This window comes from Molothrus ater, chromosome Z, assembly GCF_012460135.2.
Source record: "Molothrus ater isolate BHLD 08-10-18 breed brown headed cowbird chromosome Z, BPBGC_Mater_1.1, whole genome shotgun sequence".
Taxonomy (NCBI): domain Eukaryota; kingdom Metazoa; phylum Chordata; class Aves; order Passeriformes; family Icteridae; genus Molothrus; species Molothrus ater.
The window spans coordinates 21,166,090-21,191,736 of record NC_050511.2 but is presented as its reverse complement, the minus strand read 5'-3'; the positions used below and the strand labels follow the sequence as shown (position 1 = coordinate 21,191,736).

The following is a 25,647-nucleotide window of genomic DNA, read 5'->3' as shown; positions in this document are numbered from 1 at the left end:
TTTAGCATACAGGATGAAGGAGGGTGAAACAATTTCAAGTGTCAAGTCAATTTTGAAGCTAAGACTATGTACCAACATTTCTTTTAAAGTCAATTCCTTCCCTACCACAACCTTTCTCCCCTCCAGGTTGCTCATACTATGCCTCTCACAAGTCAGGTAAATTAAGGAGCTTCACTGTAAGAACTGACGTTTGAAATAAGCTGGAATTCTGAAAAGATTCAAAGCAATTAAAAAAATCCAACAGCCACACTGATGGGTCATAAGGTTGACAAGCAGCCTCAAAACAGTTGTGGCATACAAAGGTGAGATCACAAAACACTACTGGGGCAAGGAGGAAAGGTGAGAGTGGGAATGTCTCAACAGGGTTTCTGAAAACTAGAGAGGGCCTGGTAAGTATCACACCCTTCATATTTGAAATGGCTTAATAAAAAGCCTTTTTCAGAGTTGGAAGACTAAATAAAATAGAAAAGGAACACACAGCTTGAAACTCTGGGTCCATAATGGCTACGATAATTTCAAATAGGCTTTCCCCTAAAGTTCTGCTTGGAAGTTCAATTATAAAAATTTTGGTCAAATGAATAAAAATCCCTTTGACTACATCTTCACTACCTCTAATCTCTCTGCTTGTGTCCTTTGCCATATTTGAATTTATATGTGGGGGTGATTTCTTCTGCAAATTGAAAGGGTAGCAAAAAATAATGACCAAAATTACTTAACAGCTGGAAAAAAATCTTTAGTTTCTCAGAAATATGGCTTTAAGTATGACTTACTCTAATATAAAAACACATTAACTTGAAGCAAGTGTAGGCTATCACATGTCCCTGCAGTTAAGAAAATAAAACCAAAACCCAAAAAGGAACAAAAGACAAATGTTCAAGCAATCTTTCTAATCACATGGATAATTAAACTGTAGACTAGACCAAGGCAAGTGGTAGCTACCTACTTCACAGTGCACAGAAACAGATTTATTAGCCAGTCTTTTCTGCTTTGTAACTCTCTTGAGCCGGATCTGTTGCTTGAACAATTTCATTCTAATTCATGCAATAAAGTACTCCAGCTGGAATGCATAAACTTTCAGTCTACTAAGGCTGCTTCATGGCAAACTATGGCCCAAAAGCTGAAGCTGGACACTATTAGCTTCTACAATGCTGGTAAAGTAAAGACATAATAAGTGTACCTAAAAGCGAAATCATCCAACATACCTTTGGAAGCTCTTCAATCTGATTAGCATCTAAGTACAGTTCTTCCAAGGTCTTTTCAAAAGTAAAAATCTCCTTAGGCACCTGTTCCAGGCTGCAGTGAGAATAATCAAGTGTAGTCACAGTTTCCTCCTCTCCACGCAGACAGCGGCATGGCACCAGCCGCAAAAACAAATTCCGCTTCGTTGTCATTTTCAGGCACTGTAAAAGGGAAATTGGTCAATTTAAAAACCAAGACAACCTCAGAAATACCCACGTGCAGTTTCTCAAACTTCCACTGACCACTAAATACTGAAAAGAAGTAGCATATATATGTTCCTGCATATATATTTCTATATACATGAGACACAGTGAGAAGCATGGACTTATTTTCTTTTGAATACAACAGAACTCTAATGACGTTAAATGGGGTTAACACACCTGCAGATACCAGAAGATTAAGCCAAAGTTTAGCCTATGACTTGTCACCAACTAACACAATCCTACACTGCAGAGAATCAGAGAACTTTGAAATGGGCATTTCTGAACTGTCAATTGTGCCTTTACAATACAGCTTATCCCACCTCTACAAAGATCAGTGGGATATTTTTTGTTTAGCACAATAAAATTCACCCTCTGCAGAGAATTAAAATGTAGCTATAGGAAATCTAATCAGTTTTTTTTTTTTTGTACATGTAAATTCACATACCTTAATTTCAAATCCCTCATTTAATGACAGAATACAATAAAAAAACCCCAGTTTCTACCAACTGTTCTCTCTGCAGTTTAAACGGACAGATTTCCAAGATAACAAGACAACCTCTCCTTGCAACTTCACTCCCTTTGGAAAACTTCAACACATCTTGCTGTGCACACTGGAACAAGGAAACTTCATGGGAATGTACCTTTCTTCTTTTGGGAATGTACCTTTCTTTCTTTAAACTCATTGCTACAACACTTCCCTCTGTTCTCCATGAGTACATTATTCTGCATTATCCCTATTCAGCCTGAGAAGGCAAACCTAAATGGTGCTGACTCGCTAATCACTTACAGCACACACCAGCAATGTTCCTGCCTCTTTTCTCCTCAGCAACAGCACAAGTTTAGGTCTCTTTCTCTAATAAGCAATGGATTCTCACAAAATCTTCAGAATGTCACCTCAGGTTTTAAGTTTGGCTGAAATTAGATGACAGACTCAATTTTTCAAGAAGGACCAACATATGCAGACGAACAACATGATCATGTCAGCTTCATTTCCTCAGGAAATTAGCCTAAAAATACATACTTCTCCAAAACAGCACTGAGTATTTATTTTCTCAATCAAACTGCCAACACTCCAAATGAAAATATGCCTTTTTTATCCCCCTTTTTTTTTGAACTGCTGAAATTATATTTCAACTTCTGGACTAGTGACAGGAAAGTTTCTCCTCCAAATGCCAAAAAAGTCTTTCAGACACATTTAGCAGACTGCAGTTCAACTTTCAGACAGTATGTTAGTAATCCAGGGAGAACATAAAACACCATGCCCATAGCACTATGTAAAGTCACAAGCAAGACTCCTTTTTTAACTAAGACACAGAAACAAGTAATGCACTTGGATTTTCCTCTATGTGCAGCTTAGCTTTCCAAATACTTTACAGTATGTATAATTCATATGGCAACAGATTAAGGGACTGCTACACTTTAGTGTTTTCATTAACCAGTAGTAGAATTTATCACATAGGCTGTGAACAGTCAGATTCTACATACATCCATTTAAAAAAATGGAAGAAAACTTTTCATTAGAATAGTGGAATGTCAAAACCTCTTTTTTAAACAATGCTTCCACGTTGCTAGAATTTTGTTACAACGTTGATTATCAGAACACAGCATTTCACATAAAACTGAAGACACATTCAAACAAAAAGTGATCTAATAATTTTTTTAAAAATATTTAACTGTGTTGCAATACAAAGAGATTGGAGATTGCAAATTTCACACTGGGGATCTTCACAGAATGGGAAAGTCGGCAAAACAGATAGCATAACCTCCTCCTGCCTTTTTCACAGGAACAGACTCAAGAATTACATCCTCTAGCCACCCACAGACAGATGCCAAGGATGCTATGGAAGCTGATGTGCTCACTAGATCAAAGTTATCCATGCCTTCTCCAAGCCTCTGATGCTGCACATGAAAACACAAGCTGAATTCCCTGGCCAACATCTTAAAACAAAAAGCCTTTGACAAAAAAGAAATTTTGTCTCATTTTGCTAGTAGTTCAGAGAATGGCAAAGCTGTGGAAAAACACAATACTTCCAAAAGAAGCATCAACAGTAGTCTCTTTAAACAGGAGCATAAACAGAAGAACATACGTCATGGAAACAAGCATTGGAAGCAGAGATTGTACATGTGAATTGATTACCAGAAGTCTGGCAGGGAAAGGCACACCTATATCCCACCAGCTGCAGCCGTCAATAAGTTCACTTTGTCCAGCCATTTCAACTTCTGAGAACTATATTTTGAAAGCAGAATATTAAGACTTTACTACATGCTTCACATGAATAACAAAAAACGATACTACTCGCCATTCAAATCCCTTAAAAACACATTCATTACACTGCCCCCTCTTCTTCAGTGACTGTTCTCTTCACATGGAGTCCTACTTGTCCATGTCTCTACCAAAACTCATAAAGCCTAACAATGAAAAACCAACACACAAATAGTTTTCCTAACTTATTCCTTTATTTTGTAAGAGAGATTCTGAGCTTTTGGAAGGCATTGGGGAAGAAAGATCTGGTAAAAGATCACATGCATCCACAGCACCATAAACAGATTAGTAAACGAATGCCTGGACAATATCACAGCGCTGGATTATATCTCCTTCAGTTACCATGTCTCTTTAAGTACCTAAACTCATTGCACATCTTAAGCCAAAACAGTCAAAACTCATATATGAAGTATCAAATAAACAACCACCCCCCAAAGCACTGGTCTGACCAACCTGGATATATATTTAATATATATATTAACTGGTAACTCTTCAAAACCCAGAATGAGCCAAGAAAGTTTCATTTAAGTGAAGGCAGGAAACTGCAATGTGATTTATTTCAAAATTATTTTATGTTTGTTCAAATTTTACTTATCTACACATACAGGAAGAACTGTTTAACACTCATGTTCTACAACAGAGATGGCTGCCAATACTAGGAAATGGGTGTGTCAGGATAGTGGCAGGAAGCATTCCCCACAGTCACTCCTCTACAATATATATTTTATAAACGAACAGTCAGACATACACACTTCTTATCTGTCCCTGTCTACTCATCTTGTGGTTGGTTGCCAAGCAGAAAAATTGTAAGGAATGAAAGGAATGAGAAAATACAGAAGAGAATCCACTGTTAGAACTATCAAAGAGAGGAAAATGTAATTTCACACACATGTGTTTTTCTTACATTGCTCAAATAGGAACTTCTCCATGTTTAGTTTGAGTAAATACACAGAATGTAAAAAGGGACACAAAGGGACACAAAGTGATTTTTTCCTGCCCATAAAACAGGCAAGTCTAGCAGGCAGAAAAATCTTGATTTCCTAATATACCACAACATCAGACTACCTGAAGCACCAAATCCAACAATGTAAAATTGTCTTGCAGACCTACAAGATTGTGATGGCTTATTTTACTCCACCACTTAACAAGTCCAGTTCTTTATGAAGCAGATATAATAAAGATCTTGAAGGAAAAAAAAGGAAAAACCTGAAACACAAATAAAACCCTCTTGTTCCCTAAATCATTAGAGGTTAGTTTAAACACAAGTTTACCTGAGGTTCAGTGTTCATAGCCAACAGGAAAATTATGACCTTTATATAGTTCTTGGGTTGCTTTGCGTTTTGTTTTTTTTTCACTTCTTGAAGGACTAGGAAGGGAAAAACATCACTCAGCACAGGCTGCAGGTGATCTGCTCCACCTTGGACAATGGTCTGCAGGGGAATCTCTGTTCTAGTGCCTGGAGCATCTTTGCCCCCTCCTTCACTGGCTCTGGTGTCTACAGGGTTGTCTCACATATTCCCACTTTTCTTGCCTGGATACTGTACAGTTGTTTTTAATGCTTCCTTAAACATGTTATCACAGAGGTGCTGCCAAGATTGCTGACTGACTCAGCTCTGGCCAGTAGCGGGTCCATCTTGGAAACAGCTGGAATTAGTTCCACCCAGCATGGGGGCAACTTCTGCATGTGGTGAAGTCACACCTGCAGACCCCCTGTAGGATACCAGAAGATAAGGGGCTAATGTGTTTGTCTCAAACACCAGTAGCAGGGTGGCTGTGGCACCAACCAAGGACTTTAGGTAACAGCAGCCAAGGACTGTTGGCAATAACATGCTGTGAGAAAGAACAAGATGTGACTGGACAAGGGGCCACACAGAGGTAGGACAGCACTCCTCTGGGACAAAGGTCTTTGATCTACCTCCTGGAGATAAGCACAGTTCAGTACAGCACAGAGAAATGAGGTGGAGAAGTAGGCACAGACTCTATGGGGGGAACAAGACCACCAAAGACCCAAAGCCCTCTGAACCCATTTCCACAAGGACCTGGAAAAACAGACAGCACATGATAACTAATTAACACTGAAAATCCAAAACTTTTCTCCGGGTCAGGGAAAGCTTACCAATTAAAAAGGCACCCAAAACCAAGCCCAAGTGCATGGGTGTTCCCTGGACACCCTATTGCCTGGATCAATACTGGAGCCAGTACTGGCTTTCTCTCTCTCTTACTCCCTCTCTATCCATCTTTAATTTGTCTCTTTGTCTCCTTCTTTTCACCCTACCCCTTTATCCAAAATCTACTGCTGTGTATTTACATTAGGAGGTGTAGGACTAACATACCAACTTGTACGCCATATTTAACTAACTAACAAAACTTCATAAGCTTTTGTGGATTCTCTAATTTTAGTTATTCCTTTTGAAAAGCATCTACAAATATTGGGTTCTCCCTTCCCCTTTCAGGTGGGACATCATACCCCAACTACTAAATCCTTGCCACCTACACCCAATATAAACTATAAACAGTAAAACTGAATAGAATTCAATCATGTAAATTACTGTAAAATGAAGCTGAAAAGAAAAGCATTGGTTTGAAGACAATGAAAGAAAACAAGATAAACAGCAAGCTTGAGTATACACTAAATTCTAATTCAGAAGAGACTAGCATCACTCAGTGAACCATCACTCTCCCCTTTAACTCTGATGATTCCCTGCATACTGCCCTCACCCAAGTACCTGGCAGTCCAACAGTATCTGGAGACCTGCCAGAACCCCATGGGACATTTGCAATTTAACCTCAAGTAGAGCTTAGGATCACAGTAATTTTGTCCTCAATCTATGTTAATCTATTTTGAAATTAGTCCCTTAGATTTCCTGTCTGATGCTAACAGGATGGGATCACTCATGGTCAAGAAAGCACTGCTTCCCCCTCCCAGGCCTTGTAAAAGGATGTTACATCAGCAGCAATTGAAAATGAAACCAGATATCAGATGTCTATACAGAAAGGCAAGTCAAACTAGGCACCCAAAATACAGAGTGAAGTACTTTTTAGTCCACCTCACTGTCTACAAACTAGTGCAGAATTATGGAGCTGAGCACATGTCAACACAGAAAAGGGAAAGATTGTGTTGGAGAGCACATAACCTAACATGCTGCCTGACAGACACAGAAAGGTTTAATTGACCAACTGACAGAAGTCCCAACATTTTCATGTCAAAACAAAGAATTATGAAAAAGCTCACAAGGGTTTTTCTCTGCCTAAAGCAGCAAAAAGCACCACAGAAGACACCAAAACACAGGCTTTGTGGTTTCTCGATGAGAGATGCTATATTGTGAAAAGTAACAGCACAGTTTACCTGAATGTCTTCCAGTTAAAAACAGCACTAATTCTCATGAATTTGGGAAAACTATAAACAACATAGCTGTTTCTAGATGGAACAAAAAACATCCTATGTTTTTACAGTAAACAGAGCACAGCATTATTCACTCTTTAAACCCAAAGTACTTGGCACCTCTTACTCATCAGGAAATCATGGGGATGGGAGGGGAAAAGTGTGTAGGGGGTGGCATTAAGGCTTGGTATAGACTTCCCCTAAGATCAATCCAGTCCTCTGGGGCAGGAAAGTCTTAAAATAACAAACTGCAACCACTGTTTTGCACACCCAAGCTTCAAAGTGTGTTTCTCTTCAATCCTTTTGCTTGTCATCTTTGGGATACAAAAGGATAGCTCAAACCTGATGGCCACTGACAAGGACCTGAAACATGCAAAGACAGCCTGCACTGTGAAGAAGCTTTCCCTTTTTAAGGATCACTGGCATTCTCTGGTTCAGGGGGTAAAGCCTCATTTGGTGACAATGAGGGGACAATATCAGCTTCAGGTATTTTCACTCCTTCGTCCCTTCTCATCCCAGCTATTTCTTTGTCTCTTCTAGGAAAAAAAAAAAGATTCCCCAAACTGCTCTGGTTATGTCATACATTTCACTGAATGAGACTGGCAAACATACCAGTACAAACAAATGAGCCAAAGTACTGCACTCTGGAGAAAGAACAAGTGGGTGGAGATAAAATGGACACCATTCACCATTTTAATATGAAGCTATAATCTGAGGCTGCCCGGTTCTGGCACAAAAACAGCGCTCATCTGCATCCATGGCTGTGTGTTCTCATGTAGGAAAGGAACATCAAAAAACACGCTGTGCTTACTCACAGACAACATTCAGAGAAAAAGAAATAAAAGCCATTACCCTTGAAACAACAATAGTGAATGGTAACAACAGGAGGAAGAACATGTTAGTAAATACAGTGAATGGTCAATTGTTAAATAAAAACATATTAAGGATGCTTGCTAAATTTTTTTGAGAAAACTAAGGGAACAGAGAGCACAGAAATCAGGTTTTTTTACTGATCCAGCATACCAGAATGTAACCAAACGCAGCCATTCTCCACTCCTAACTTAATAAATACCAAGTTCAAAGTTTTTCTTGGGGTTAACTAATTTGCAAGTTCTCAGTGCGTCTATACATTAAAATAACCAGAACAAACCATCCAAAACCATCTCCAAGGGCCAGGGCAGCAAGACAATTTCAGTTAATTGCCAGAAAAGCAATGTCAGGTATGAATTCTGGAGAAATTTGTTTAAATTATCTCTTTTTTCCATTCTATAAATAAATTCTTAACAAATTTCAATTTACCATTTCTATTTTGCTTTGATTTAAAATAGTCAGAAATCCTTTACACAATTAGAATGTGAAGCTTCTCATCAAAACATAGTATAAAATCTTACTTGTTACAGTTACAATGCTGTTACCTGTATCAGTAACATTTTCTTTATGCAACAATAGCATTTTCCTGTTTTACTGGAATAAAGAATCTCTAACTAGGTATGTGTTCTAGCAGATAGATACTTTTTAGCTGAAAAGTTAATCTGAACTGCCTACACTAAAACAAACCTCATGAGTTAATTTTGACAAGTAAAACCCACCCTAAGCACATCAAAAGAACTCTTAAGAATAATTATGTATATTTATTTTCTGCAATCAAGCAGTCAGCAGTACTTGGCCTTATAATGGCAAAAGTTTAACAATGACAAAACCAGAATGATTCTGTCAAAATAGAACAAAAGTATTATTTTTAAACTGAGAAGAAGAAAATCTCTGGCAAATAACCTATGTAATAAAATATTCTATTTCAAGTGCAGCCTCTAACTGAAATGGAGTAATAATATCCTTATAAGCCCAGACCAAGACATCAGTAAATCAGATGTATATGGGAGTATAGATCTGTAATTCAATAACCCTAGTATTTTTTGGAGAGAGACAACATGACTCAGCACACATCCAAGAAGTTCCTGCAGGTCATTGATGGTAACTTTTTGACCTAAATGGTAGAAGAGCCAACAAAGAAAGGTGTGTTGTTGGACCTTGTAAAACAAGCCAAGAAGGACTGAGAACGTGAAAGTTGGGGGCCGCCTTGGTTGTAGCAACCATGAGATGGTGGAACTCAAGATCCTGCACAGAGGAGAGGTAAAGCAGCAATCAGGACTAGAGCCCTAAACATCCAGAGTGGTAACTTCAGCCTCTTCAAAGACCTGCTTAGCAGAATCTCATGGGTTAGGGCTCTAAAGAAGAAGGAGGTCCAAGAAAGCTGGTCAATATTCAAGCATCATGTATTTCCTCCACACTCAAGACCAGTGCATTCCCATGAACCAGAAATTAAGCAAAGGGGGCAGGAATCCTTTATGGATGAGCAGGGAGTTTCTGACAAATCTCAAATAGAAGAATGAAATTTATGGAATGTGAAAAAAAGGACAGGCCACATGTTAGGATGATGGAAACATTGTCACAGAATGCAAGGAGGGGACAAGGAAGGCCAAAACCCACTTCCAGTTGAGTCTGTAGAAGAATATCAAGGACAACAAGCAAGGCTTCTACAAGTAGATCATCAGCAAAAGGAACACTAGGGAAAATGTGGGGTCACTGCTGAATAAGATAGTTGTCCCAGTGAAGGAAGACAGAGAGAAGGCAGAATTACTGAATGCATTCTTTCCTTCAGTGTTAACTGCTGAGGCCAGCCCTCAGGAATCCCAGACCTTGGGGCAAGGAGAGGAAGGCTGGAGAAAGGAAGACCTACCCCTGGTAATTGAGGCTTTAACTAGACAGGCTTAAAATTCAAAAATCCATGGGCCTTGATGGGATGTACACACAGGTGCTGAGGGAGCAAGAAGATGATGTTGCTAAGCCACTCCCCATCATCTCTGAGGTGCCCAATGACTGGACAAAGGACAAAGTTAGTCTCATCTTCAGAAATAGCATGAAGGACCCTGGAAACTACTGGCCAGTCAGCCTCACCTCCATCCCTGGAAAGGTGATGGAACAGAACATTCTGGAAGTCAGCACCAGAATGCAGAAGAAAAGAAGGTCATCAGGAGTAGTCAGCAGGAATTTCCCAGGGGGAAATCATGCTTGACCAATCTGACAACCTCCTGTGATGGCAGGGCTGGATGGGTAGGTGAGGGGAGAGCAGTGGTTGTTGTCTGCCTCCACTTCAGCAAGGCTTTGGACACCATCTCCCATAACATCCTCACAGGTAAGCACAGAAGCATGGTTTAGATGAATGGACAGTGGGGTGGACCAAGGACTGGCTGAATGGCAGAGCTCAGAGGGTCAGGATCAGGGCAGCAGAATCCAGTCGGAGGCCTGTAGTCAGTGGTGTTCCCCAGGCATCAATACTGGGCCCAGTCTCACTCAACTTGTTTATCACTGGCCTGGGTGAAGGGATCCAAGGTACCCTCAGCAGGTTTGCTGATGATCCAAACTGGGGATGGCTGATACACCTGAAGGCTCTGCTGCCTTTGGGCTGGGCCTTGGTGGGCTGGAGAGTTGGACAGAGAGAACCCTAACGAGGTTCAACAAGGGCAAGTGCAGGGTCCTGCAGCTGGGGAGGAATAACCCCAAGGACCAGCACAGGCTGGGGCTGCCCCACTGAAGAGCAGCTGTGCAGAGAAGGACCTGGGAGTCTTGGTGGATCACAAGGTGACAATGAGCCAGCAGTGTGGCCCTGTGGCCAGGAGGCCCAGTGGGATCCTGGGCTGCACTGGGAAGAGCGTGGCCAGCAGGTCAAAGGAGCTGATCCTCCCCCTCTACTGGGCCCTGGTGAGGCCACATCTGGAGTGCTGTGTCCAGCTCTGGGCTCCTCAGTACCAGAGAGACAAGGAGCTCCTGGAGAGGGTCCAGCAAAGGGGCACAAAGATGATGAGGGGTCTGGAGCATCTCTCTTAACGAGGAGAGACTGAGAGAGCTGGGCCTGTTTAGTCTAGAGAAGAGAAGACTGAGAGGGGATCTCATCAATGCATATAAATGTCTCAGAGGTGAGTGCCAAGAGGATGGTGCCGGACTTCTCAGTGGTGCCCACATACTGGACAAGAACTAATGGCAATAAACTAAAACATAAGAAATTTCACCTCAAGTTGAGGAAGAAATTCTTTATGTTGAAGGTGGCAGAGCACTAAAACAGGCTGCCCAAGGAGGTCATGGATTCTCCCTCTGTGAAGACATTCAAAACCCAGATAGACCTGCTCCTTTTTAAACTGCTCTAGGTGACCCTGCCTTGGAGGAGATGATCTCCAGGGGTTTCTTGTAACTGTAACCCTTCTGCGATTCTGTGAATTTAAGGCAAGATCTTTCATAGCAATATCCTCACAAAAAAAGGGAGAGAGAAAAATTACAATTAAGTTTACTGGAAAAAATTAAATTTTAAAATGTTCAGATAACCAAGCAGCTGTACTTGTTACTTTTTTTTAAAAGCATTTATATTTTTTCATAATAACACTACTTAACAATATACAGCAACACACACACTGTCATAAAACAATTGCAGCCCAGTAGCTGCAAGTATGTTCTCACACATTTTCTTTTGCTATTTTTCTGAGACAGCCCTAGAAAATAACTTCCATCTGGATAGTAAATCTATCCAAGTAAGTGCCAATGTAACACTTCCTCTAAAGAATGGTTTCTAATTGGATACCATTAACAACGCTGCTGAGATTAGCATTAGATCTGAGCTTCATTTCTGATGTTTCACTTGATTGCATATTCTTTGGGTGTGTATTTGTCGTGTTACTAAGAAAACCTTAAGAGGGAGGAATAAATTGATTTTTAAAACTACTGCATTTGAATGTCATCCACTTCTCTTCCTTACTTAAAAAAAAAAGCACCATATAAATGCAGTGATTTTTACAACAGCAAACTTAAGTCTGAAGGAAATTGCAGCAGTCCCACAAATCTTCATGGAATACACAACAACCCAAGCTTCTTTAAAAGCATGACACTGATGTTTTCAGATGGCTAAAATTCCTTAACATTATTGAACTGACACAGTTTGGATTTAATTTTTCTCATTTTTAAGTTAACATATAGCCAGAAATATGAAATATTTATCCCAACAGGATATTGAAGTGCACTCCATCCCTCACCAGCCACATCCTTTTTTTTAAATATGCAGTTGAAATAATCATAGCTACTATGTACCTAGTAATCACAGCTATTTGGTACAGCTAACTGGAACTAAGCTACTTCAGAACTGCTTTGCTTTCCGAACCCACTAATTTCTACATCAAATAACCTCATTTTCTTTCACTGCTACTATGAAAAAGATCCATGGAAACAAATTCCTGACTTTCTATACAAAGAAAACAATGAAAATTAAATAAACAAAACAACCAGACTAAAGGATGGGAAGCTTCTGGCAGAGCCAAAAAACCATAATAGACAGCTTATGCTTCAGGTTTAGTTTTTTGAGGGATTACTATTGCATGAGAAAATATTTTTTCGCATGCAGTCAACATCTATTCCAGCAGAAAGGAAGAGATACTGTCTAAATTCCTCTAGTTATACCACCACAGTCAAAAGAGACGAATGAGCCCAATGGAAGTGAAGGCAGAAGGCAGTGCTAGTCATTTGCCCATAAGAAGCAACAAACCTTATGGTGCAGCAAGCACAGCTGAGGCAGTGCAGCAACAGCACGGATTATTAGCTCAGCGGAGAATGCCAAAGCACACAAAGCTTACAGCATTGTAGGCTACACAAAAGGTTAGAAAACACAAGCATGTGCACATGCTTCTCTCTACTAAAGCATATGCTGTTTATAGAAATACCAGATAAAATATGCAGAAGATTTTCTATCCTTTGAACCAGTATTTTATAGCCTCAAAATTAAAGTAATTGGGGAGTCAATATTTATTAGCATTTCCACAATCTGAGCAGTGCTATTAATAAAATCAGAGCAGATGGAAGCTGCTGTCATATGTTGTTGGGGTTTTTTTTTCTGGGGCAGAAGGGGGACTAGGCAGTAACAGTTCCTCTACAGGAGTTCATATAGACCTTCTGACAACTAAATACTCTATTGGGCACTCTTTTTATTCATAGAAAATACTTGCCTCTACGAACCCTTACAGTAGGAGGCAAAAGCAAGTTAGTGCCATCTGCATTGGCATCATATAAAAAAGAAAAAAGCTGATTCTGAACATGTGTTGCTTTTCCATTGAGCTTTGAAAGCAAATCAAACTTTGCCTTGTTAACACTTTTCACATTTTTATATATGCTCTCTAGCTAAAAAATGTCAACACACCAGTAAGAGACAAAGTATATTATGTGATGTATGCCTAGGCTTTAGAGCAGCAAACCAAAAAGGACAGTAGGAGGCGCAACAAAAATTTCTAGCATTTTTTCAAGTACCTTTTGTCCAAGTTTTCCAAATAAATATGCTTATCATTTCTAAGAACTGAAAAAGAAGATTACAAAACTCAGTATTCTAAAGTTCTCAAGCCAAAAGCTTGTGTCCACTTAATGAACACTGAGCTTTAAAACAGAATTATTTTCCTTTTCATATATTTCCCTTTCATGTAAATAAATATAATTTACTTGGGTCTTCAACAGATATTCAGAGCTTAAAAAAAGTAACATGAGATGTGATGCAGAATAAAACTCAAGTGCTTTGAAGGCGTTTATAACAAAATATGAATAAATAAGAGGATCTCTATTTTTACACATTAGGCAGTTGGTCCAGAGGAAAGAAAAATAATGTACTTACCACTGTGTTACTTTCTTCTCCCTGCTGCTTCTTCCCTGAGCTTTCAAAGTCAACATTCTGTTTAAGACAAAGGGACAAATTTTAGTAAACCCTATCACTACTAGATAAGAACAAACTAATATTTTATTGTATTGTATTAGATATATTTTTGGCTTTCAGAGTTTTGGTTTTGTTAAAAGAAAAGCTTTACATGTGTATGAACAGCTTGAGTATTTCAGAGTACTTGAAAGACTTCCAAGACAGTAAAACTGCATGTATTCTTTTAAAGGGGATCATTCTTGTGTGTACAAAACATTGTTTTTTACTCTGTTTTTATTTTAACGCACTCTGTCTACAAAGTTGTTTCATTTTTACTCCTTTTATAGTTACTATATTAAAATATTATGTTTCACAGATTTCTCTTGCACACAGTTCTGAAGAATTCCATGAAAAAATACATCAAAAATTAACCAAAGATGAAGAGTACATTTTTGCATGTTAACTTCAGGAATTTTTTAGGAAGTTGCAACATAAGGCATAACAGATCGGATGCTAACTTCACTGGCATAGAACAATTAAAAACAAATGAAAGCATCCAGTGTTTTTGACTGAACACACACAAAATTAGTTGGCTGGAGTGATGGGAAGGATTAATTTTGCTTCCAACAAAGGCAGAAGTAGAACGTATCTTCAGAGACATTAAATGCTAACTGTGGTCAGACAGATCATCTAACCAAACACAAAGTTATGTAGAGCAGATAAGAAGCTAAGTCAAGCAGAGTATAATCGGTCAAATTCTCAGTATCTAGAAGAGATTTAAGTTGTGAAGATCTCAGGTAGTAGCTTCAAATTCAAAGGATTTGCCTATAAATGGAATTATATTTCATTTCTTTCCAGTAAAAGCAGAATTAGGCCACCATGAAATAAATAAATAGATCCTGAAATAGATTTAAAATTAACTTTTTCCAGGAGAAAAGCAAGTTCCTTGTTTTGGGGTAAGAAACAGGACAATGAACTCCCACAGAAGTCAGGACTTCCACAAAAGGACTGCACTACAATCAAATTTTGCATATCACATGTCCTATTCCTCCTTTGGGAGTCACTGGTGTCAGCTTCTGGATTCATACCAAATGAACTCTAATACACTACACTGCACACATCTATACATTTATTTTCAATAGAAGGGCATCCAAGACATGCAAATAGCAAGGGATAAAAGTAATATTAAAGCCATAAGCCTTTCAAGCACCCTACTGAAAAAAAAAATTCTATTAGTTCAGCCAGCTTCAGAAATGCAGAGCAGAACCACTCAAGACAATTAAAAAGATCAAGAAAGACGTCAATGATCAAACCAGATTCTGAAACTTGGGCTCTTAGAAGAGTCAGTTAAATTGCCATGGCTGCATGCTTCTTTCCTTTCCCACACCACTTTGCTCCTACTGCAAAACTGTGATCTTTACAAAAGCTATTTCAGAGGCACTGTACACAAACTCCCGAACAGAAGAAATGCAGGTCTGCAATAGTTGTGCTAGAATAAGCAGAATTCATCCAGAGAACACAACAGTGCAGAGCTGGATCTGAAAAAGAGACAGTCAGGTGATTATGCCTCTGAAAGATAAAGACTTAAGGTCAAGAGTCTGCAGGCAAAGTATTCGCAGTAGAATAATTATCAAAGAAATAGCTAGCCCTATAATCATCATAGAAACAATAAACAAAAAGGGATTACTCTTGCATCATTTCCTGACACCTGTTTGGCTGCATCTGTAGAAATGCCTAAAAGAATAAAATCCAGTGGTAGGCAGTCATTACCATTTAAACTGTTTGCAGACTTCCAACCCAAGCAGAAGGAACTCATCCGATCTCAAACATCCAGAGGCAATAATAGAGCAAATGTGTGCATGAGGGGAAGAATACATGAGGCTACCTGGATATTTCATGTCATGCTGCTTTATAATGATTTAGAAGCTGCACAAGCCTCTGAACAAGAGACATCAGTTACAAAATCAAACAAAAGCAACGAACTCAGTGCAAACGTAATGTCACTTGAAACTGTGACACTGAGTCACATAACCTTAAGCCTCAATCAAAAGACGACAGCTCAGGATGTGCTGTAGCTACAGCTGTAAGCATCAATGAGTTTCCAATAGCAGAAACCCTCCTATCACCACACAGTTTGCAACCTCTCTAAGAAAATAAAGTGGGATATTTGGAGGAGCTCAAAGTAACCATGCACCAGAACTGCAGAAATCTAGAGACAAGGGACTAACGTGTTTGTCTCAAACACCAGTAGCAGGGTGGCTGTGGCACCAGCCAAGGACTGTTGGCAATAACATGCTGTGAGAAAGAACAAGATGTGACTGGACAAGGGGCCACACAGAGGTAGGACAGCACTCCTCTGGGACAAAGGTCTTTGATCTACCTCCTGGAGATAAGCACAGTGCAGTACAGCACAAACAGAGAAATGAGGTGGAGAAGCAGGCACAGACTCTATGGGGGGAACAAGACCACCAAAGACCCAAAGCCCTCTGACCCATTTCCACAAGGACCTGGAAGAATGGACTGTGAGTCGTAAGTAATTTGCATAGAAAATGTGACATATCCCCAGGGCAGGGAAAGCTACTAATAGGTACCCTGATCTAAACCGAGGAAGTGGCCCCAGGACATCCCATCAGCTGAATTGATGCTGCAGCCAGGACTGGTAATCTCTTTCCTTCTTTCCTTCCTTTCTCCCCCTCTTAAATTCATCTCTCTCTCTTCCCTTACACCCTACCCCTTTATCCAAAATCCAGGGTCATGTGCTTATATTAGAGGCCAGTGTACTAACATACCAATTTCCAAGCCAAGTGTGTAATTTACTAATAACACTCCATAAGCTTTTGTGGATCATCTGACTTCTCATTCCTTTCAACCAATGAGTATCTACAAATCTTGGGTGCTCCCTTCCCCCTAAGGGTGCAACATCACAAAGACCTCAGCTAGTTCAGTTCACCACTTTTTTAGTTGTTTTGCAGGAGTGGTAACAGGTGCTTCAGATGACTAGCGGTTACTTTCTCTCAAGGTAAAAATACCTAATGAAATCTTATTTAACCATAGTCTAGGAAACTATATCAATCACATCAGACTGAGTCTCAATACATTTCCCTAACCAAAAAACTCTAGCACTCTGTTTTATGAAGAGCGGGAGCTATTTTATGTATATGCCCCATTTGTACTCTTTCTTGATTAAAACCCAAATGCTACTATAAATGCTTGCCAGCTGGACTGCTAGTCTGACCCAGAGCAGCCATTCCAATCACTGCACTCCAGGGGTTGCTCACAACTAAGTGGACAAGTATTTCTCATTTCACCAAGTATTTAATTTCCAACTTACCACTGGCTTTAACCTAGATAGGGTGAAAACAAGGCCAGACAGCCAAAAAAAAAATAGTGAAAAACTGGCTGAGCAGTCAGGGATCAGGTTAGGAAAACTAAAGCACTGGTAAAATTAGATCTCGCCAGGGGCATCAAGGGCAACTAGAAAAGCTTCCACAAGATATCTTCTTTGCCATACAGAAGGAATCATACAAACTTCAGAAGCAGATCCATGAGAACCTCCAAGTTCAACAAGGCCAAATGCAAGGTGCTGCACTTGGGTCGGGGCAATCCCAGACATAAACACAGACTGGGAGGCAAATTCAGTGAGAGCAGCCCTGTCAAGAAGGACTTTAGGGTTCTCCTGGATAAAAAGCTGGACAACCGTGTGTGCCCACAGCCCAGAAAGCCAACTGTATCCTGGTCTGTATCAAAACAGCAGCGGAAGGAAGTGATTCTGCCCCTATCCTCTGCCCTTGTAACACCACACAGAAGTACTGTGTCCAGTACAAGAAATTCTTTACCATGAGGGTGAGGAAGCACTGGAACAGACTGCACAGAGAAGTTGTGGATGCCCCATCCTTGGAAGTGTCCAGAGAAGGAGGGTGTGAACTCGATAATCTTTACAGTTCCTTCCTTAGAGAAGAAAGGTGATTTCTATTATTTCTATAGGCATTCTATAGGATTTCTATTATTTCTATTTCTATAGGATTTCTATTATTTCTCTTTCTTCCTTCTATGGGTGATAGAAGGAAGACTATAAAAATGTGGCTCCCCTCCAAAGGAAATGGGAGAACTAGTTACCTGTGACATGGAGAAGGCCAAAGCACTCAATTACTTTTTTTGGCTCAGCCTTCACCAGCAAGTTCTCCAGTCACCTCACCAGAGCTGCAGAAACAAAGACAGGGACTGGAAGAATGAAGAACTAACTATCTGCTGTAGAAGATCTGGTTTTTGACCATCTAAGTGAACAGGAAGGTTCACAAGTCCATGGGACCCAATGAGGTGCATCCACAGATCCTGAAGGAATTGACAAAGGAAGTAGGTAAGCCACTACCTATCTTACTTGAGAAGCTGTGGAATTTCTAATGACTGGGAAAAGGACATATAACCACAATTTTTTTAAAGGAAAATAAAAACCCATAGAATTTACAAGTCAGTCAGGTCTCACCTCACTGCTCATAAAGATCATTGAGCAGACCCTCCTGAAAACTCTGTTAAGGCACACTGAAAACAAGGAGGTGATTTGTGACACCCACCACGTGTTCACTAAGGGGAAGTCATGTCGGACAAATACGGCTGCCTTCTATAATGGGGCTACAGTTCACTTCAGATCCTCAGAATTCTTTCATTTGGTTTTGGAGGTCGATTTGAAAAGAATACTGATGTACCCAGAACATGTAGCAAACTTTCAGGATATAGGGTTATACTTCAGTACAATGACTGAGGCCCAAGCAGTTTTTACTTTCCCCAAACTGTTTAAGGAAACAAAAATAAAAACCAAACCAAACAAACCAAACAAACAAACCCCCAAAATAAAAACCAAACAACAACAATAATAACCAAAAAAAAAAAAAAAAAAAGGAAAAAGAGAGAGAGAAAGAGAGAGCAAGAAGCAAGAGAGAGAGAGAGAGAGAGGGTGGGTAAACCGCAACACACTCCTCATTTCAGCAAGGGTTGGAAATAAGTGTGCCAGAGAAGGCTTCCTGAAGATAAGGAAAGCATCATATCTCTCTCAAGGAAAGTACCAAGGCTATCACCATGACAACGTGAAGAAAGAGAGAAAGTCAAAAGATATGGACTTTAGTTGACTCACAGAGTGACATGGCTCCTTTTGACCTATTGAGAGAGTTTTGAGAGAGTTTCTTTTTCATGACCAATGGGCAGTGTATGTGTTTGTTAAGCAAGTGTAAATATCTTGTAAAATTATAAAGGCAACATGTTGCTTTAATAAATAGATCTATACAGCCTTCTGATGGAGTCCTGGTGCTTTGCGCCGTGTTGCGCTCTATAGTGACAAATAATATCTTAAAAACTGTTTGCTTCAGAGGCATTTCAGGCAGCCTTTACCCCTTAATAACCATCCTCCATTTTAAATACTGAAAACAGTAAAACCAGCAAAATATTTCTTTAAATAGTTCCAGGAAAGTATTGCAGAATCCAGATTATCTGTGCTTGTCCTTAACCATCCATTCATATTAATCAGGAAAGTATATTTAGCTAAAGAGACTTTAGACTGATCAAAATCATCCATACTAGAGACTCACATTAAACAGAAAGAGATCCCATACTGATCCACTAAAACCAGTCTAGTAAACCAAGAACAATTTTATGGCAAGGAGATCAGTTGGCTTTTTGCCCTTTGAAATGGGGATGAGGAAGATGAAGCATTCCAAAGACTGAGAAAGAGCAACTGTCTTCACCATTGGTATCACTGAAGATACCAAGTACAAGAAGACTTTGCCTGCCAAAGGATACCCATAACCAGATTTCTTTTTTTTTAAGTGTCAGGGGAGTACATGAAGATGAGCATAATCATTTCATATGCAATGATAATAAGTAAGTTTTACCGTCAGTGTTTACTCGCAATATTCTAATTCACAACCTGCCACATTGGAGGGAAATGTGTACCTTACAGTGTGCTAGCTTGAACAAACAAAACAACATATGATTTTGATTGAGGAAACAAAAGATAAACACAGCTGAGAAAATATTTATCTCTAGACAGTATATCTTTTGAAATTAAATATATTTTGCACAAAGTAGAAAGGCCTGTAGACCACAGACAGCGTAGTCCATCTCAGATTCCCAGACAGGGGAACAAGAAAGGATAAGAGAGAAGGACCAAGGAGACACAAAGGATCCAGAGAACACTCTCAAAAAACAAATTCATCTTGCTTTTCCTGGAAGCAGATGCTGTCATCCTATCCCACTGTTTCTTGTTGTTTCAGTATCTGAAACAAAGACAGACATTTAGAGTGAAGCAAAGAAAAATGGAACTGTCTCATTTACAGAGATTCAGCAAGTTTCAGGGAGCAGAAGTATCTTTCTATTGATTTGGGGTGGTCAAGTCCAAGACTTTAATAACAAAACATTACCTCAAGCAGCATGAGACTGACCTGCTTGAGGATTTGTTACCTCCTAGTACCACTGCTGTCAGAGCTGCTTACAACCAGGATCCTTTAATGCACGAAGAGGACAGCTGATAGCACATTCTAAGCAGGCACACAAAGGTTCACATTTGCTTCCAGAATGCCCCAAAATAACCTGCTGGTGTACTGCAGGGGACATGAAGTTCAAAAGTGTTCTGCCAAGGGCTAAGGGTATGCTTACATACATATGGAATGCAAAAGCACTATGACAGGTCCCTGGACTGGCTAACTTGCTATATGACTTATATCTTAATTTAAAGAGTTTCACTGTTCTGCCAGATCTACAGTTCTATTAGAGGTCTTTTTAATTATCTTAAAACTTAATGGACTGCCCAGAGTGCAATAAAGTGAAATTTTGTTATTTTCCATATCACAATGGCACTTTTGCACAAGACAGTTAAGGAAACACATTCATACCTGTGCATACACAAATAAATCAGAGCTGATGGATTTTGTAGTTGACTACTTTTTCTTGGGAAAGCTAGTCAAAAAAGAGTCTTCAAGTCATAAATGAAGACTGCACCTGTGACCTCAACTTTTTTAAAGACATTTCCTCTGTGGATATAGCTACAAAAACCTTGTCTAAGTATTCTGAGTGCAAATTGTGGTTTTGCAATAAAACAAACATACCTAGACCTAGGAAAATCGTCTGGTGTTCAAAACTCCCTTTTATAGCAATGCAGATAGTGCAGAAATTACCAATATGTCAGCATTTGATCTCATCAGTGAAAAAATGCTATAATGCACATGCACCAGATTGGAGGAGTTTTGGATCTCATCAAACTGCAAGAAATCATTTATGAATCAAGATGCCTGTTTCCCAAAGCATAAGCCTCAACTCATATGCTCTGAAAAGTTATTCAATAATGTAAAGAACAAAATACCATGTAGTTATTAAACATAAGCAGTTAGATCTACTAGGAGTTGTAGATCTATCCACCCTGAGGAAGCATAGATGTTACAGGTAAGAATCATATTGTGACTTGTAATTGCCTTTAAACCCCATTATTCTCCAGAGAAGTAGTAACATATAGCACTATTTTACTTTCTTTCCCAAGCACTGAAAACTGCAGAATGATGGAGGTTCTTAGGCATCTCTCCAGATCATGTGGTCCAACCTACCACCCAGTCTACCACACCAGAGCAAGCCAACATTAGATGCTACAAAGTCAAACTCTACTTTTGAGTTAAGGTCAATATCAGTTTGTAAAAAAGGAAGCAGATCAGTTGGATTATTTGCAAGCATTTCCGGGGGAGAAAGCTGATACTTAATGGTTTTTGTTAACTGTGGTGGTACATGTGTCTATGCCTCCACTCTGGCAAAATTGTCTAGTCAAGTAATTACTATCTTAGGTAGTCATTTTGCAACTCTTACTAAAGCAACTGAATAATCACAATGATTCAATCATACATGAATGCATAATATAAAATGTTCCAGCCTGCATTATAAAAAAAAGGTATGAAGTAAATCTTTTTGCAGAACAAATACAGTTATATCAATATATTCTGCTTTACAAGAAAGTAAGTTTGGTTTTCAGAGTTACAATTTATTAAAATCTATAATGAAGGTTGCTTTCCAGATTGGTAAATGTGAGGGGGATTAAACTGTTACTTTATGCTGCTCCTAATCATTCTAGTTAAGGCATTACTAATGTCTACTGTTTCTGTTACTTGATGCCATCACATTAGCTCAAGTAACAAGAAACCAAGACAGAAATGAAAACACAGAAACAACACTGGTTTTCTACTCCCAACTTAATGCTAAAAATTAAGAATTTCATGAAGGCTTTAAAACATTACTATTCACAGTGTCCTTAAACACTGTACTCATTTAACATAGACCTGTCTTAATACAAAATAAACAAGTATAGTGATCTCTTCATAACAACTTGATTCTTCTCTTTGAAGTATACAATATAGCAGTAGCTGACCTTAATAAAAAACTAACAAAAAAAAAAAAAAACCCAGAAAACTACCGGAGGTGGTTTTGTAGACCACTTATCATGTCCTCACAAATCATTCTTAGGGACAAGACCAACATATTTCAGAATAGCAACAACCTGTACCTTGTGCAGCGTCACAATTCTTTACCAAACCATTTTTCTAAAAATGACAGTTGTGCTAGCTCAGTGACTAAAAGTGAGCAGATGTGCCAAGCTACAGATTGAGGTCCAGTTAACCCTGAAGAAGCTTTGTTGTTAGTGGTAACAAAAAGAATCCAACTGGTTTAATATAGGAATTAAAAAGAAAGAACAATTTTTTTTTCAAGCTACAACTTTCACACAAGCTTCAGCCATTTCAAAGATTTCCACTGCTACTATAGAATAGACATTAACTTTTGAGAGAACTGAATGTATCTCTGTGACATCAGAAAGCCAATTAACACCACAATGTGACACAAGTACCCAGTGTAACAAGAGAGGCTGCAAATCCAAGAGAAAACAATTTAGATCTGGTGCCCTCACCCTATGTTCCTATGTGGCCCTGTTCCTTTTCACCCTGCACCCCTTCATTCTTTAGTTTCCCATCAGCACATGGATCCCAGACAGTGAGCACTCCGAAAGGTCAAAGCTTTTTCAGTGCTATTGTTGTTAGCCACAGCAAATGTGGTCAAAACTCAGCCTTTTTTCACTGCAGAACAAGAGACTGATGAGGGGAAAGATGAGGAATGTGGAAAATTTGGAAAACAAGTGACTAAGAGAATAAGAATACATAAAACAGAATATCCCAACTGAATCAGTAGTAAAATTTATAACTAAAACCACAAAACTCAGTCATATATACACACTAAACAACAAGAGAATGTATACCACTGTTTCTAGAAAGACATACTTGATCAAAATTAAGTAGGTGGTTCACTTGTATTATGCTATTATCATGATCTTAATTTCTTTTTGCCTACTGCCATTCATCAGATAAACACTTTTTCCTCCCCCACTTCATCACACCCATATCTTTTATTAGATTTTGAAATACTTAAGGAAGGGACATAGCTAATTTTATTGTGCAGTACTTCAGAAATATGGCACCAAGTCTTATAGAGATCATGGGCATGTACAAAATGCTGGTGGCAGCCAACACTCACACTTCTGTGTGCAAACAGCACTTGTCTAAATATTGCCTTAAGTAGATGGATCATTAACAGATAATACGTTAGCTACTTAATATGAGGAAAAAAGAAGTGATCTAGATACTAAAGCAAGTGTGTGCAAGCCTGAGAGAAAGCATAGGGAATAAAAACCTGTACACTCAATTCTCCAAAAACATGTCAAACTTAATCAAAGAAATCCTAGGATAAGTCCTCCATCTGAATGAACCCAAGATTGTCCCAGACAGTGTATTCTTGTCCTGAAGGACAATCAACCTAAGGTTCAAGTCCTCTTGGACAACACTTTGAGTATAGCTTTCAGCCCTGCAGATGAACCACTACTGCTTACACCCCCATAGTAAGACCAATAAAGATTGTATATTTCTCTCCATCTAAGACCTAGACAGTCAGACATTTGATACACAGGCAGATACTCCGCCAGTTATGACACAGCTTATGCACAAAACCAATCCCTAGAGCTGTTTCAAACCAATAAAATACAGATGGTCATGACAGAATTCAGACTACAAATGTTACCAATTCTGAGAATGTCTGTGGCATCAAATGTTTGAATTCATCTTGTGCCTGTAGCCTTTCATGGCTACTGGCTGGTCCAGGAGATAGTACAACACAGTTTAAATCATTAAACAGCTGAGGCTTTATACTAGAAATTATCAAATTGTGCATAAAATACTGAATTCTTAGAAGTAATAAAACCTAATTTGTCTTAATAGTTATGAAATTGATATTAGGAATTGGATTAATCTTTTACATTTCACATCCTTCAGAAACATAATTTTATATCATAATGGAGATTTCATATTTAAATTGCTTCAAAAAGAGAAGAAACTAACAGCAAACAGTTGCTGTTGTATATAATTGTATACTTAATTATAGATCTCACACTACCAGCCAAGTCATTATTAGGGTATGTTAATTCCTGAGTTCTCTTTCCTTTCAGGGCAGAGGTGAGCAGGCTAGTTAAGCAACACTTAAAGCTATTTTTAGATGTCATTTCCCCCCACAAGTGTAGAGGCATAACTTTCAAATTAACAAATGCTATTGTGAACCTTTTACTTCCTTCTGCATTTATTTTGTTCATCACTGCTTTACAAAATTGAATTAGGAGACATCACTGGCCAGTTGGATTACAAATACAATTAGCTATCTGACAATATGCTTGCAAAGCTGCTAAATATTCATAGCCATGAAGGAAATTAACTTCAGCTGTGCTCTTAACATGTGAAGTGAAACAAAAATATTTGTGTGTTATTGCTTGTCTGAGTGGATTTAAATAGAAAAAAGAACCATCAGATACTTATTACAGCTTCAACTGTCAATTATTGCACACGCCAACTTGAAAGTCAGTGTTGTCTATAAACAGTAACAAAGATACCAGGAGGAATATTACATTTCTGTATTGAAAACAAAAATAAATAGTCGAGCAGCAACAACGAAGAATCAGAGATGAATTTTTAAAAACACACTGATCTGAAGTAGGGATATACCCTGAAGGCAAATGTCCAGTATCAAAACTTTTTTGTAAGCTCTGGACAATTGAACAGGCATCTTCCTGGAAGCTGGTGTTTCCTGTTTGAATTGATTTTAAATTTTTAACTAACTACAACAGCTACTGATTATGACTAAACATATAAAACATCAAACCAGTTAGTATTTTTACCCTACTACACTTCACACAGGCATGCATCATCTGTCACCGAGGTATGATCTGTAACTCTGTGACATTATCACATTACTCTCTAAAAGATTAATGCTACTGCCTAATCTCATGGTTTGAGCCAATTTCTAAACACTAAGCCTTGGCTTGCTGTCAGATCTCACTACCTGCCCGAGAACCAATGATGGAGCACAATTGTAACTTTTTATCATATAATTTAAAGCTGCCCAACCCCTTTGTTGCAGCTAATTTAAATTCTGCAAATACTGTTACAGGTGATTTGTTTCACAGATGAAAAGAAGCTACAGAATCCCCCTGGATTTTTGCTACATAACAGGATATCAATCCTCCTCTAACATACAAAAAAATCCAGGCCCATAAACTACCTGAACAAAAAGGCAAACAGCTCATTAAGGTAATTAAAAATTTCTGTTATTTGAAATTGCAGAGCTGCAAGGTAATTAATCCCCAGCTCACAATATAATTTAAGGAAATTAATATGCTGAATTTAATTTATTGGAAAATAGTCCTAGTTGTTCCTGTCTATAAAAAAACAAACCATGCGGACTGAACTTGAAGTAACCAATGCAGACATAGCTTCTCAATCTGAAAAAACAA

General features: G+C 38.8%; 1 protein-coding gene across 6 annotated transcripts in view; it reads right to left on the bottom strand.

The window, feature by feature from the left end:
* The window catches only part of ERBIN (erbb2 interacting protein), a 121,313-nt gene that overhangs the window by 65,444 nt on the left and 30,222 nt on the right, over window positions 1-25,647 (bottom strand). For 5 of the 6 annotated variants that reach the window (XM_054517807.1, XM_054517806.1, XM_036402605.2 and 2 more), the window contains 3 exons: window positions 13,782-13,838; window positions 3,580-3,669; window positions 1,203-1,400 (listed from right to left, as the gene is read on the bottom strand). In XM_054517807.1, the coding sequence (XP_054373782.1) occupies window positions 1,203-1,400; window positions 3,580-3,654 (273 nt within the window). In that variant the 5' untranslated portion in view covers window positions 3,655-3,669; window positions 13,782-13,838. The remainder of the gene's footprint in view (window positions 1-1,202; window positions 1,401-3,579; window positions 3,670-13,781; window positions 13,839-25,647) is intronic. The other variant, XM_036402602.2, reaches the window with a different exon arrangement.